This window comes from Saccostrea cucullata, unplaced genomic scaffold, assembly GCF_032062105.1.
Source record: "Saccostrea cucullata isolate Sc308-1 unplaced genomic scaffold, CSIRO_AGI_Scuc_v1 ctg13694, whole genome shotgun sequence".
Taxonomy (NCBI): domain Eukaryota; kingdom Metazoa; phylum Mollusca; class Bivalvia; order Ostreida; family Ostreidae; genus Saccostrea; species Saccostrea cuccullata.
The window spans coordinates 1-13776 of NW_026918677.1; the positions used below are offsets into that span (position 1 = coordinate 1).

Consider the following 13776-nt stretch of genomic DNA (forward strand, 5'->3'; position numbering starts at 1 on the left):
CTGGATATTTGACATCTACATTATAAGTGGTGCTGTATTAAAATCTAAACTAAACTGTTGATGTAATGAGCCACCTTAACATCAAAAGCATTGCAAGATCTCTGATCACAGAACACAGCCATAAGGTATTTATGATTATGGTAGCAGTTATACAACAGAGAGTAAAACTGAATTTTGTTAATAAACTGTAAATTATTCCATTTTCAGTTAATAAAACAACAGTGAATTAAACTAGAGGCCCTTGGGCCACAATGCTCACCTGAGTCACTATGGCCTGTTGTTCTTCATAAACAGATCTTCTCCAATATTCATAGGTAGAACTTTTGAATTATATTGTGGCCCACTGTATCCCCCAGGGTCAAGAATTTAGAATTGAATCTAGACTCGGATGCCACTAAACATAGCTTTGTTGTTGTAAGATTTTAAAGAGATTTTCCCTCCATATTTCTATGTAAAACTTCTTGCATGGTGCACCCTTACTCTTTGTGATTTGAAAAAAATAGAATTTACACTTCCCGAAGATGATTTGAAGTTATTGATCAAGAGATTTTTAATGAGTGTTTCCTTCATCCTTTGTAAAACTTTTTTATCCTATACTTAGTCTCATCCTAACCTCAGGGAACATTTTTGATAAACTAGATTCTACATTATGAAATAAAGCTTTAATATTTCATTTTTCTCCGTTTTTCATAAGATTTTTAAGGATGCCATTTAACTACACTTCTAATTATCTTGCATTGAAAGGGCAAATAGACTTCAGTTTCCTCTCTCTGAAAATCTATTTTTTTTAAGGTTTTTCCTGTTAACTTGAAAAAGGAAGATAAACAATGGACAAATTTGATCTGAAAAGTTCACTTTTTCTTTTGCCTCAGGTGTTTCTTATCAATATTATTATTTTTATCCTAATCCCTCAACATATTAGCCTACAAGTGCCTTTTTGACAACTACTAGATAGAATTACATGAAATTTTCAGGAAAGATGTGTTGTAAGATACTCTTGAAAGTTCCAGAGACAGATGTTTGGAAATTCCTCTCTGGCTCTCAAGTTTTGGACCATAAATTTCCTGATTTTAAAACGACATTTTGTCCACGATTAAACTTAAAAACAGTAAAAGATATCAATGTGAAACTTTCAGAGTTTATAGATGATGATCAATACTTTCCAGGACGCAACTTTTCGTTCGTCGTCAATACTTCCTGTCGCTACCGGAAGCCAATTCAAAAAGTCCAAATTCTCAACTTTCTTTGTTTTTCAATATTTTTCATTTATTTTTGGAAGTCTGACATAAATACAAGAAAAAAGCCTTGTAAACTATTCATGAACAAATTAATTATGGAAAACCCAACTCCTTGTGAAATGTTAAATTTCAAAGAGAACATCAGAATAGTTTCATAACATCACATCAGTCTTATTTCAGATATATGACATCCATTATAATTTTTTTTTCGCACTGCTTTTAACAACTGTATTGTTTGGACTAGAGGATTGGTGGTTAGGCAAACTGGCCCCCATATTAGCTGGACTACCCATGCTGTGTCTTTTGGCCAAATCTTTGGCTTGCTTACGCGACCCTCGTCTTTTCTTGTCTAATATCAGTTTATCATGACGCACAAAAATCCCATGACGTGACCTGCACTTGAAGTACCTGGTGCCTTTAACAGAGCCATCATTTTTACCTGTCAAGAAGGATTAGTAAAATCAGTACCAATTCTCATCAAAAGTGTCTCAAAAGACTTCATATAAATCTACTGGGTAGAGACATACTGTAAATGTAATACGTTTCACTGCTTTAGTGTTACTGGGCTAGATATGATATGTAATGTGTACAATGTGTTAAATATACTTTCCTAACGCCGAAATAAAATACAAGGTATAAGAATGTTTTATTTAATTAATTTCATTTTTTCCTCAACTTCTCTGAAAATTCTTTAATAGATCATTTAAAAAGAAAAGGTGCGAATATTTTACTGTAAAATCAAATATTTTCAAGGAGTCAAATTATGAATAGTGAAAATCCCGCCTTTTATGATTCTTATGAGAAGGTGTATTTACATTTGCAAAAGCATAAATTCAAGTATATTTAAAAAAAGTGCCCCGCCACAGCATGATAGCGTCAAATATTGTTCAATAATCATAAATTGCGTTGGGGTGCAAGAAAATCAAGTAACCTTGATTAACAGTTGACACAGATTTCAATGATCTAATTTCCATTTCTTATCATGTTTAAAATATTTTACATACATCTCTAAGAGACTTACAGTGTAGGGATTAATTATAACAAATAATATATCATATAATTCTTAACTGGCTGTGTTAGAGCTTAACAAATATCCATCTGCAGCTTTATTGTTTATTGCATATTTTATGAAATAATGGAAATGCTTAAGTCTAATAAAAAAATCAAAAATGATTTATTCTTTAGACTATAAAATTCTAAGTGAGACATGACTGCAATTTGTTGCAAATATATCAAAATTGAAATGTCACTTTTTCTTTTGCCTCAGGTTTTAATTATAAAGATTAATTTAGTTTTAATCATACACTAAAACAAATGTTTTAATTACTGTCACCAAAAATCTTTATCTGGAATCCCATCAAGAACTCTTAATTAACACAAGCAACTAGTGCATTTCTTTTTGACTCCCAAGAGATAAATAGATTCTCACATGATCAGTCTAGAGATTTCTTGCCACAGCTCGACAATAAATCATTAATTTCTCCTCTCTTTAACGTCTGCTGGAAGACCTTCCTTACATGCTTGAGATCATGCCCATTAGATAAACTGAAACTTCAAAACATTAACATTTGTTTAGATATGTAAAGTGATGAAAAAATAAGTTTTTACTGAATTTAACATTTTTTTTATAAGGATACAACTATATTTTTACATCTTTTAGGATTATGAAATTTAAAATTTAAAAGACTACGTTTTTTTTAAAAAAAATCACTAAAATTAAAGGTCACAGTGACCTTGAAATAGGCCGCGACACACCCTCTACCTTAGATGTATACTTTTCCCAAGTTTGAAAGCTCTAGGTCTAATAGTTTTCTAGTTATGAGCCGGACAGGATTTTTCCATATTTGGCTATAGCGTCTTTATTAAAGGTCAGAGCGACCTACTTTTTGTGCGCGACACACCGTCTGCCCAAGAAGTATCAGTTGACAAAGTTTGATAATCCTAGGCCTAATAGTATTCAAGTTATGAGCCGGACACAAATGGACAGACGGACGGACGGATGGACTGACATGAAGCCTATAACATAATACGTCCCGTCATAAGACGGGCGTATAAACAAAATGAAACCTGCATGAATATATTGATTTCACAGTATTTTAACAAGTGTAGTACTAGCACTTCGGCTCCTAACATTTAAATCTGAAACGTAATAGAAGAACCCAACATGTATAAACATAGGTTCATGGGCCACAACACTTGCATCACTTTTTCTTCAAACAAAATTAAATAACAGGTTGTGTCTGTCGAGCAAAATGGTTTTTAAAATATTGGATAAATAAGACTATGTCTAGATTAACTTGGCCCTTGACTTTTGACCTTATGACCTCTAAAACAATTAGGTTCATTTTACAAGGAGGTTCAAGTGTACCAAATTTGATATTTGTCAAGCAAATGGATCTCAAGATATTGAGTGGACAACACATGGTCTTTCAATAGAAAGATTGACTGACAGGTGCAAAGCAATATGCCCACTTTTTCAAAGGAGGTATAAAAAAGTTATCAATATGCTACTGGTACCTTCTGGTAAATCAAGTTCCACTCCAACCCATGGGCCTGTTGCAAACTCCACGTTTCCTACAAATCTGACCACTCCTGTATTAGAGGACCCTTTTGAGGACTGAACTATGACACTCTCTCCATTTTGAACCCAAGAGGGTACTGGGATTTCCTGTAGTCTGTCTAGATCTGCTCTACTTCCAAATGAACACACACTTACTGAGTCATCATTACCTATTTAAAAGGATAGAAATACGTAAAATCAGTACCAATTCTCATCAAAAGTGTCTCAAAAGACTTCATATAAATCTACTGGGTAGAGACATACTGTAAATGTAATACATTTGGCGGTGTATTCTTTTTAGTGTTTTTGGCGAAAAGAAACTTCCGCTAATTCAGGTACAAGACTTAATGTCTTAAACATATATCCATTTATAGGAACATTAAGATATGGGAGGCCAAATCAAATACTGACTTAACTTGGGGGGTTCAAAAATCAATTTCTGCTTAATATTGTACACGCCAAATATAATACATTTTACAAAATATAAGCAATACATTTCTTTAAAATAATTTAATTTCATTTTTTCTTCAACTTCTTCTGAAAATTCCTAAATACAATTTTTTTCATTTAAATAATGCAGAAATGGGGATCCATATTTTATCCATAAAATCAAATATTTTCAAGGAGTCAAATTTTCATGGTTTGAGGAAAAACTCGTTTTCTGTGGGGATTTGATTTTGTGGATGAAGAATTTAGTGAGTAGTTATGTAGTATTTCACATTTCATAATAGACATAAATTCATGGGTCTCTTCGGGTTTTTCAGAATTAAATTTTTCCAAATAAAGATATGTATCACACATGAATTATGAAATTTTTCTTCCAGTGACCTTGAACTTCCCCAAATGACCTTGATCAATAATGACATAAATTGGTCATGTGCAATCTTTATGTGAAGCTTTTTGAGAATACCAAGTAACAATAAGAAAGATTCATTGATTGAACATAAATTATGAACTTTTTCAAGTGATCTTGAATTTCCAAATGACCTTGAATCAAGGTCATGACAAACCCTTGGGTCATGGGCAATCTTTGTGTAGACTTGAGAACCTACCAATTTATTCATTAGAAAGATATAGACCGGACACAAATTATGAATTTTAAACTCCTGTGACCTTGAACTTCTCCAAATGACCTTGGGTCAAGGTTGACACACCCTTAGGTCATGGGCAATCTTTGGGTGAAATGAGAACCTACCAAGTTTATCCATAAAAAAAATGTAGACCGGACACGAATTATGAACTTTTTCTTCCAGTGACCTTGAACTTCCCCAAATGACCTTGGGTCAAGGTCATGACACACCCTTGGGTCATGGGCAATCTTTGTGTGAAATGAGAACCTACCAGGTTTATCCATAAGAAAGATATGGACCGGACACGAATTATGAACTTGTTCTTCCAGTGACCTTGAACTTCCCAAAATGACCTTAGGTCAGGTTCATGACACAGCCTTAGGTCATGGGCAATCTTTGTGTGGAGTAGTAGATTCTAATGTCCCTCCGTAAGAAAGATATGGACCGGACACGTTTGCACAGACAGACGAACATTCCTATATACCCCCCCCAAACTTCGTTTGCGGGGGGTATAATCAAAACGAAAACTAATTGCTGAATTCCAAAGACATGTATTTCAGATTTCTGTATTTTCAAAATAGCAAAACATGAGATGTATTGTGGACTAAAAATCCATAAAAAATACAGCAAAATCGTAAGAGTAAAGAGGTCTGCCATTCTTTCCCTCCCTACCCCAATGGGTACTCATGATTTGAACAAATTTAAATCTTCAATACATGAGGATGCTTACATGTCAATATGACTTAACACAGCTTTTCTGTTATTGAGATTTTTCCCTTCATTTCCCTATGTAAAACTTTGATCCACCATTGAAACCCCACTCTACCCTTGGAGGTTTTGATTTGAACAAATTTAATTCTACACTACCTAAGGATCCTATCACTAACCATGGCTTTGTTTTCTTTATAGATCAAAGTACTCAGGTGTACAGAGAGCCGGGCTCATTTACAGAGTAGAATGAATTTCTTACATGAATCACGTTTATATTCTGATGAAAAAATTATTTTAAAACTATCAATATAAATGATAAGACACTGACAGTGAGTTTTTCAATCCTAATACCACGATCCGATTTTGTCAGAATCAGAATTAATCTGGTGTCGCAGCTGAATGTAAACAAACAGTCAAGTCTGGTTCCCTCTCCTGCTTTACCTCGTATGTGTAGAGAACTACGATAACACTGATTATCAAAAATCCTTACGCTAATGAACTATGTTCTTTGACTTAGGACTGAGGTTTCCAAAGCCATTTCTACTAATGTTTATTTATATAGATAAAACTTCGTTATACCCGCACTTTCTAAAGAAAGTTTGGGTATATTGTTGTTACTCATGTCCGTCCGTCCGTCCGTCCGTCCGTCTGTCACACTTTTCTTCCCTGAACTCCTCTTACATTTTACACAGTAGCCTAATCATCTTTTGGGAGATGGTTGGTGGTGTCATGTAAATATGCAGTAAGGTTTCGGAATTTTGATTTTGCCCTGGGGGGTCAAATGGGGGTCGAAAAATGACGTTTTTTATGCAAAAAGCCCCGTCTTCCCTGAACTCCTCTTACATTTTACACAGTAGGCTAATCATCTTTTGGGAGATGGTTGGTGGTGTCCTGTAGATGTGCAGTAAGGTTTCGGAATTTTGATTTTGCCCCAGGGGGTCAAATGGGGGTCGAAAAATGACGTTTTTTATGCAAAAAGCCCCGTCTTCCCTGAACTCCTCTTACATTTTACACAGTAGCCTAATCATCTTTTGGGAGATGGTTGGTGGTGTCATGTAGATGTGCAGTAATGTTTCGGAATTTTGATTTTGCCCCAGGGGGTCAAATGGGGGTCGAAAAATGATGTTTTTTATGCAAAAAGCCCCGTCTTCCCTGAACTCCTGTTACATTTTACACAGTAGGCTAATCATCTTTTGGGAGATGGTTGGTGTTGTCATGTAGATGTGCAATAAGGTTTCGGAATTTTGATTTTGCCCCGGGGGGTCAAATGGGGGTCGAAAAATGATGTTTTTTATGCAAAAAGCCCCGTCTTCCCTGAACTCCTCTTACATTTTACACAGTAGCCTAATCATCTTTTGGGAGATGGTTGATGGTGTCATGTAGATGTGCAGTAAGGTTTCGGAATTTTGATTTTGCCCCGGGGGGTCAAATGGGGGTCGAAAATTAACTTTTTTTATCAAAAAAGAACCGTCTTCCCTGAACTCCTCTTACATTTTACACAGTAGCCTAATCATCTTTTGGGAGATGGTTGATGGTGTCATGTAGATGTGCAGTAAGGTTTCGGAATTTTGATTTTGCCCCAGGGGGTCAAATGGGGGTCGAAAAATGATGTTTTTTATGCAAAAAGCCCCGTCTTCCCTGAACTCCTCTTACATTTTACACAGTAGCCTAATCATCTTTTGGGAGATGGTTGGTGGTGTCCTGTAGATGTGCAGTAAGGTTTCGGAATTTTGATTTTGCCCCAGGGGGTCAAATGGGGGTCGAAAAATGATGTTTTTTATGCAAAAAGCCCCGTCTTCCCTGAACTCCTCTTACATTTTACACAGTAGGCTAATCATCTTTTGGGAGATGGTTGGTGGTGTCCTGTAGATGTGCAGTAAAGTTTCAGAATTTTGATTTTGCCCCTGGGGGTCAAATGGGGGTCGAAAAATGATGTTTTTTTATGCAAAAAGCCCTGTCTTCCCTGAACTCCTCTTACATTTTACACAGTAGCCTAATCATCTTTTGGGAGATGGTTGGTGGTGTCCTGTAGATGTGCAGTAAAGTTTCAGAATTTTGATTTTGCCCCAGGGGGTCAAATGGGGGTCGAAAAATGATGTTTTTTATGCAAAAAGCCCCGTCTTCCCTGAACTCCTCTTACATTTTACACAGTAGCCTAATCATCTTTTGGGAGATGGTTGGTGGTGTCCTGTAGATGTGCAGTAAGGTTTCGGAATTTTGATTTTGCCCCAGGGGGTCAAATGGGGGTCGAAAAATGATGTTTTTTATGCAAAAAGCCCCGTCTTCCCTGAACTCCTCTTACATTTTACACAGTAGCCTAATCATCTTTTGGGAGATGGTTGGTGGTGTCCTGTAGATGTGCAGTAAAGTTTCAGAATTTTGATTTTGCCCCTGGGGGTCAAATGGGGGTCGAAAAATAATGATTTTTTTTTATGCAAAAAGCCCTGTCTTCCCTGAACTCCTCTTACATTTTACACAGTAGCCTAATCATCTTTTGGGAGATGGTTGGTGGTGTCCTGTCGATGTGCAGTAAAGGTTTCAGAATTTTGATTTTGCCCCAGGGGGTCAAATGGGGGTCGAAAAATGATGTTTTTTATGCAAAAAGCCCTGTCTTCCCTGAACTCCTCTTACATTTTACACAGTAGCCTAATCATCTTTTGGGAGATGGTTGGTGGTGTCCTGTAGATGTGCAGTAAGGTTTAGGAATTTTGATTTTGCCCCGGGGGGACAAATTCGAAAAATGATGTTTTTTATGCAAAAAGCCCCGTCTTTGAACTCCTCTTACATTTTACACAGTAGGCTAATCATCTTTTGGGAGATGGTTGGTGGTGTCATGTAGATGTGCAGCAATGTTTCGGAATTTTGATTCAAGGCCCAGGGGGTCAAAAGGGGGTCGAAAAATGACGTTTTTTATGCAAAAAGCCCTGTTTTCCCTGAACTCCTCTTACATTTTACACAGTAGCCTAATCATCTTTTGGGAGATGGTTGGTGGTGTCATGTAGATGTACAGTAAGGTTTTGGAATGTTGAATTTGCCCCGGGGGGACTAATGGTGTTGAAAAATGATATTTTAAAAAGTGAGGTCAAGGTCAAAGGAAAATTCAAGGTCAAAATAAGTTGACGTATTAATAGCTCTTAGCAGTATGTATCAGCATATGAGGTTTGATAAATATATCTTGAATTGTTTATTCAAAACTGGTCTAGACATTAATTTTAGAAAAGTGATATCAAGGTCACAGGAAAAGTCAAGGTAAAAAAGAGTGAAGCATCGTAAAGCTTACATCAGTATGTATCATCATGTGAAGTTTCATTACACAACTTGAATGGTTTCTTTAAAATAAAGCTAAACACTAATTTAAAGAAAAGTTAAGTGAAGGTCAAAGGAAAAGTCAAAGTCAAAAAATATTGCTGCAGTTGGATATTTACATCAGTATGCATCAACATATGAACTTTGATAAAAATATCTAGAAAGTTTCTTTGAGCCCGATGGAAAGACAGATGGAAGGGTGGAGGACGGACATGACAAAAACTATACATGTATTCCTAATCATGGTGTGGCATAAAAAACTTGAATCTACATTATATGAGCATGTTCCATCTATCAAGATTATACAAGCAAATTCAAAGAATTGTGGTCCTCTGCTTTCTGTGTTTTACTGAATGAGATACCATAATTTATGGCAGATTGTGTGTCAAATATGCACCCCTATCATATATCAATTTTTGAAAATTGGGTCAAAGGGGAAAAATCATAGCATGCTCTGAAACATTTTGTTGCAGGTAATGTACATGTCAAATATGAAAGTCCTATCTCTTTTGAATCAAAAGTTATATATACAATATAATATTTTTGAAAAGTAGGTTAAACTTCTAGGTCAAGGTCACAGAGTCAAAAGTCATGATATATTTAGAAAAGTCTTTTCACATGTAATAAACATGTATAATCTGAATGCCCTTTCTTTTCTCTTTCAAAATGATCAATTTAAAATGTTATTTTTTGGAAAGTAGGTAAAACTTTAAGGTCAAGGTCTCACTTGGGTTAAAAAATCATAGTATATTTAGAAAGTTTTGTGGTAATGTGCATGTGAAATATGAAAGCACTATCTCTTATCATTCAAAAGTTATGACCAAGGTTAAATTTATTGTGACAGATGCACATACTAGCTGTCAATAAGATGGACAGACTGACAGACAAATGAGATTTAGTGTCCCCTCCCTTTCCCCAAAATGGGGGACAAGAATGCCCTTGCTGTTCTTGAGAAGAAGATTTATGATGGAAAAAATCCCCTGCATATTTCTTAACGCAAATCAATATTGTGTTTTTATGTCATTTTGTTTGTTGTTAAACATCCCTCTCAGGAATTTTTCACTCATATGGAGACACCACCATTTGAAAAATAATGAGGACAAGTTAGATTTGAGGTCAACATTCATTTTAGGAGTTTTCAACCATTAAGATGTAAAGAAATATTAACTCGATCCTTCCCCTCACCCCTTCCCAGACCCCTGTTTGTTCATGTATGCAAAAAAAAAAAAAAATGTTTATACAAATAGTTTAATGTGGTCCATCTCTGAATGATTCTCATTCCTAATTCTAGGAAGATATGTTGACACAAATTCATGAATAAAATGTCAAGTAATCTTATCATTGATGCACTTTTATTTAATTTAAGGCAGTCATATTGTGAACATTTCCAGCTCATTAGGAGAGTGAACTAATTGCTAGGGGTTCATAACCTTTATACCATTAAATTTACATAACATAATAACACAAGAAACAATATTATGTATAGTGGAATGGAAAAAGTTTCCTACTATTTAGGAGTCACATGATCATTCGTCATTACAGGACAGGGAAAGAGGATCCCCTCAACACCCCCCCCCCTACCCCGGAATTTGCAGGACTATAATATATACTGAAGCAAATAAAAAAGACTTTGGATGCCCTAAGTGTCCCTCAACCCTAGAAAACAGACCAAACCATAACTTCTTTTTTTTCTTGCTTCTCAGGAAATTCTTTGGAACCCCCCCCCCCCCTCCCTCCCAGAAAAAAATTCTGGATCTTGTAACTGAATGTAACGTTGATAACGGGGGATAACTTTGAATGTGAAATTCGTAATTGTAGCATCGGATGACCTTTGATCCTTTAAACTTTAACCTAGCCGTTTGCATTTCAGACTATTTTACCCAAATCTATACCAAAACTTGTACTTACCGATTGTTATTATTTAGGCCCTGTCATCTTCATGAAATATAATCCAGTTAAAACACAAAATGAAATAATTCTTATATGAATCACATTTATATTCTGATGAGTGAAATTATTTTAAAACTAATCAATATAAAACTAGTACTTAAGTTGGGTACGTGACGCAATCCTAATACCATGATCCAATTTTGTGCAAGAATCAGAATTAATCTGGTACCGCAGCTGAATGTAAACAAACAGGCAAGTGTGGTTGTGTGTGTGTTGATTAGGTCACCTCGTATGTGTAGAGAAGTTTCTGCCTATCAAATATAAATAAACTTTGCACATATTGAAAAATTCATCAAAAACCTTACACTAATTTGAAATATGTTCTTTGACTTAGGACTGAGGTTTCCAAAGCCATTACTACAGTACTAATGTTTATTTATATAGCTAAAACTTCGTTTTATTTTTGTTGCTTTATTTAGTGTTTGTGTTATCTCAAAAGCGGTTGAGAGTAAGAACTATATTTTTACACGTAACTTTAACATGGCGACTATGGGGTTGACTTCCTGTCTTGAACAAGATGACATAAGCCGGCAATTGCTCTTCGAGCAATAAGCCCTGCTAAAAAGATTTTTTAAAATATATTTTAATGTAAAAGTTGGATCACCCATTGTGGCTCCACCCTATCCCTAGGAACAAACTAGAATCTACAGTACCTGAGGTTGCTTCTATATACCTGTAAATATCACTAATCATGGCTTTGCAGTACTTGAGACGAAAATTTCTAAAGATTTCCCTATATATTCCTATGTAATACTTTGATTGGTAGTGCTGGGTATCGTGACGGAAAAATCGTATCGCGATATATTGCAATATTATATTGTGTATTGCAATATATCACGATATAAATATTTAATAATTTTTTGCTTTTCGTCAAGGTTAAATGAAAACACAAACTCAAATTACATGTATTCTCGAGTTGATATTCCAATTGCCTGATCGCGCTATGTCGGCGCAAGCGGCAAGATAAGTTTTTTTTTTGTGGCACAACTTGTTGAGATTCAATTAAGTTGTAATACTCAGATTCAGCTTTAACATGAAGGGGTTTCATATAACAGTTGTCGTCGTTTTGTTTTTGAAAGAGACATATCTCTGGTTTCTGATCACACTTTACGTCGCTTGCCGCCATATTTTACCTTGAAAAGGGTAAATAACTCTTTTTGTAACAATTTATAGCATATCGAACCCGAACCGGTATTCACAAAAAAATACCGCGATACGTATTGTGAAGAACGAAATCGGGATACACCGGTTAACCGGTAATATTGCACAGCACTATTGATTGGCCATTGTGGCCCCACCCTAGCCCAGGGGTTCATGATTTGAGCAAACTTGAATGTACACTACCTGAGGATGATTCAGCATGAGTTTCATCTTTCCTGTCCCTATGGATCTTCAGAAGAAGATTTTTAAAGATTTTTCCTACATATTCCTATGTAAAACTTTGATCGGCCATTGTGGCCACACCCTACCCCATGGGGTCATGATTTGAACAAATTTTAATGTACACTACCTGAGGATGATTCAACATGAGTTTCATCTCCTGGCCCAGTAGTTTTTGAGAAGAAGATTTTTTAAAAATTATCTTCCCTTAGAAGAGGGTGTGGCCCTTCATTTGAACAAACTTGAATCCCCTTCATCCAAGGATGCTTTGTAGCAAGTTTGGTTGAAATTGGTCCAGTGGTTCTTGAGAAGAAGATGAAAATGTGAAAAGTTAATGACAACGACAATAACGACAGACAAAGGACAAATTTTGATCAGAAAAGCTAAAAGGTGAGATAAAAAGCCAGTCTGCTGAAAGCTTAACATAATTTACAAATGTTCAAACTCCAAAACAACAGTTTGAATACCTACCAGACATTTCTTCATCATCAGAGAGGTGGAGAGTAAGGCTGTTCCTCTTCATGCTCTCCTCCAAGATAGACACCATGTCTTGTGAGGGGGACACTACACAGGACACCGGGCGCTGCTGGCTCCGTTTCCCTGATGGACGTTTCCCCGCTGTCTCTGATATATGCGGCTCCTCAGTCCTGACTGGAGGCACTTTCTCTGGACATTCTTCTGACTCCTCCTCCTCCTCAGCGGCTAACTTTTCCAGCTCCTCCATGGCTGTTTCACTGTAGGGATCCACAAATTCACTTATTGCACTGGCCCTTTGTGACGCACCCTCTGACTTCTTCCTGTTTTCTTTATTCACTTTTCTTGTTGTAGTGTCTTTACTTATAGCACCAAGACTTTCAACAATTTTTTTCCTCTCCTCCTTTGATCGTTTTAATTTTTCAGACTGAGAAATTATTGACGAATCCACTTCAATGTTTGATGTTTCAACATCACTACTTAATTCACATAAAGATGTATCACAACTTGCAGAATGAACATTACTGTCATTGGGATCAGGTTTTTCTGCTAAACTTCCATCTCTGGCTTCTAAAGATGAACTAGAAGTATCTAATGAACAATTTGAATCCACATTTGACTTATTCAGCTCTTCTCTCTCCTCAGCTTTATTTTCTGCTATATGAATATTGCTTTCAGAAATTGAGGTCATAGCCTCCTTCTGAACTTCCACTGTCTCAGAATCACTATTTGTAAGTTTAATGGGAACCTCTTTGTTCTCCTCATTATCCAAGTTTGACTTGTTTGCTCCGGACTGCCTTTATGTCCTCTTTTAGATCTTCAATTGCCCTCTATACTTTCTATACTGAGTGAATCCTCAGATGACAGAGTTAACATGGAAACAGCCGTGACCGTAACCACTGGAGACAAGACTTGGGGTGAAATTTTTACATTGTACATCAGCTAGGCTGTCACTTGTACAGGAGTGGGCTATCCCATCTACAACACATCATACATGTGAATAAATATTTCTGCAACCTCACCCTGAAATTATTAACTTTAGACTCAGAAATTTAATTCTAACTTACAACGCTTTTGAAAAAATTTC

At 36.0% G+C, this 13776-nt stretch overlaps 1 protein-coding gene across 1 annotated transcript; it reads right to left on the reverse strand.

Annotated features, from left to right (window-relative positions):
- Nucleotides 1-1284: 1284 nt before the first annotated feature.
- Nucleotides 1285-13446, reverse strand: LOC134269536 (kinesin-like protein KIF13B). The gene is made up of 3 exons (XM_062751741.1): nt 12687-13446; nt 3756-3968; nt 1285-1677 (listed from the first exon to the last, which is right to left on the reverse strand). Exons 1-3 carry the CDS (start codon nt 13378-13380, stop codon nt 1433-1435), a joined length of 1152 nt encoding a protein of 383 aa, XP_062607725.1. The 5' UTR covers nt 13381-13446; the 3' UTR covers nt 1285-1432.
- Nucleotides 13447-13776: the final 330 nt, after the last annotated feature.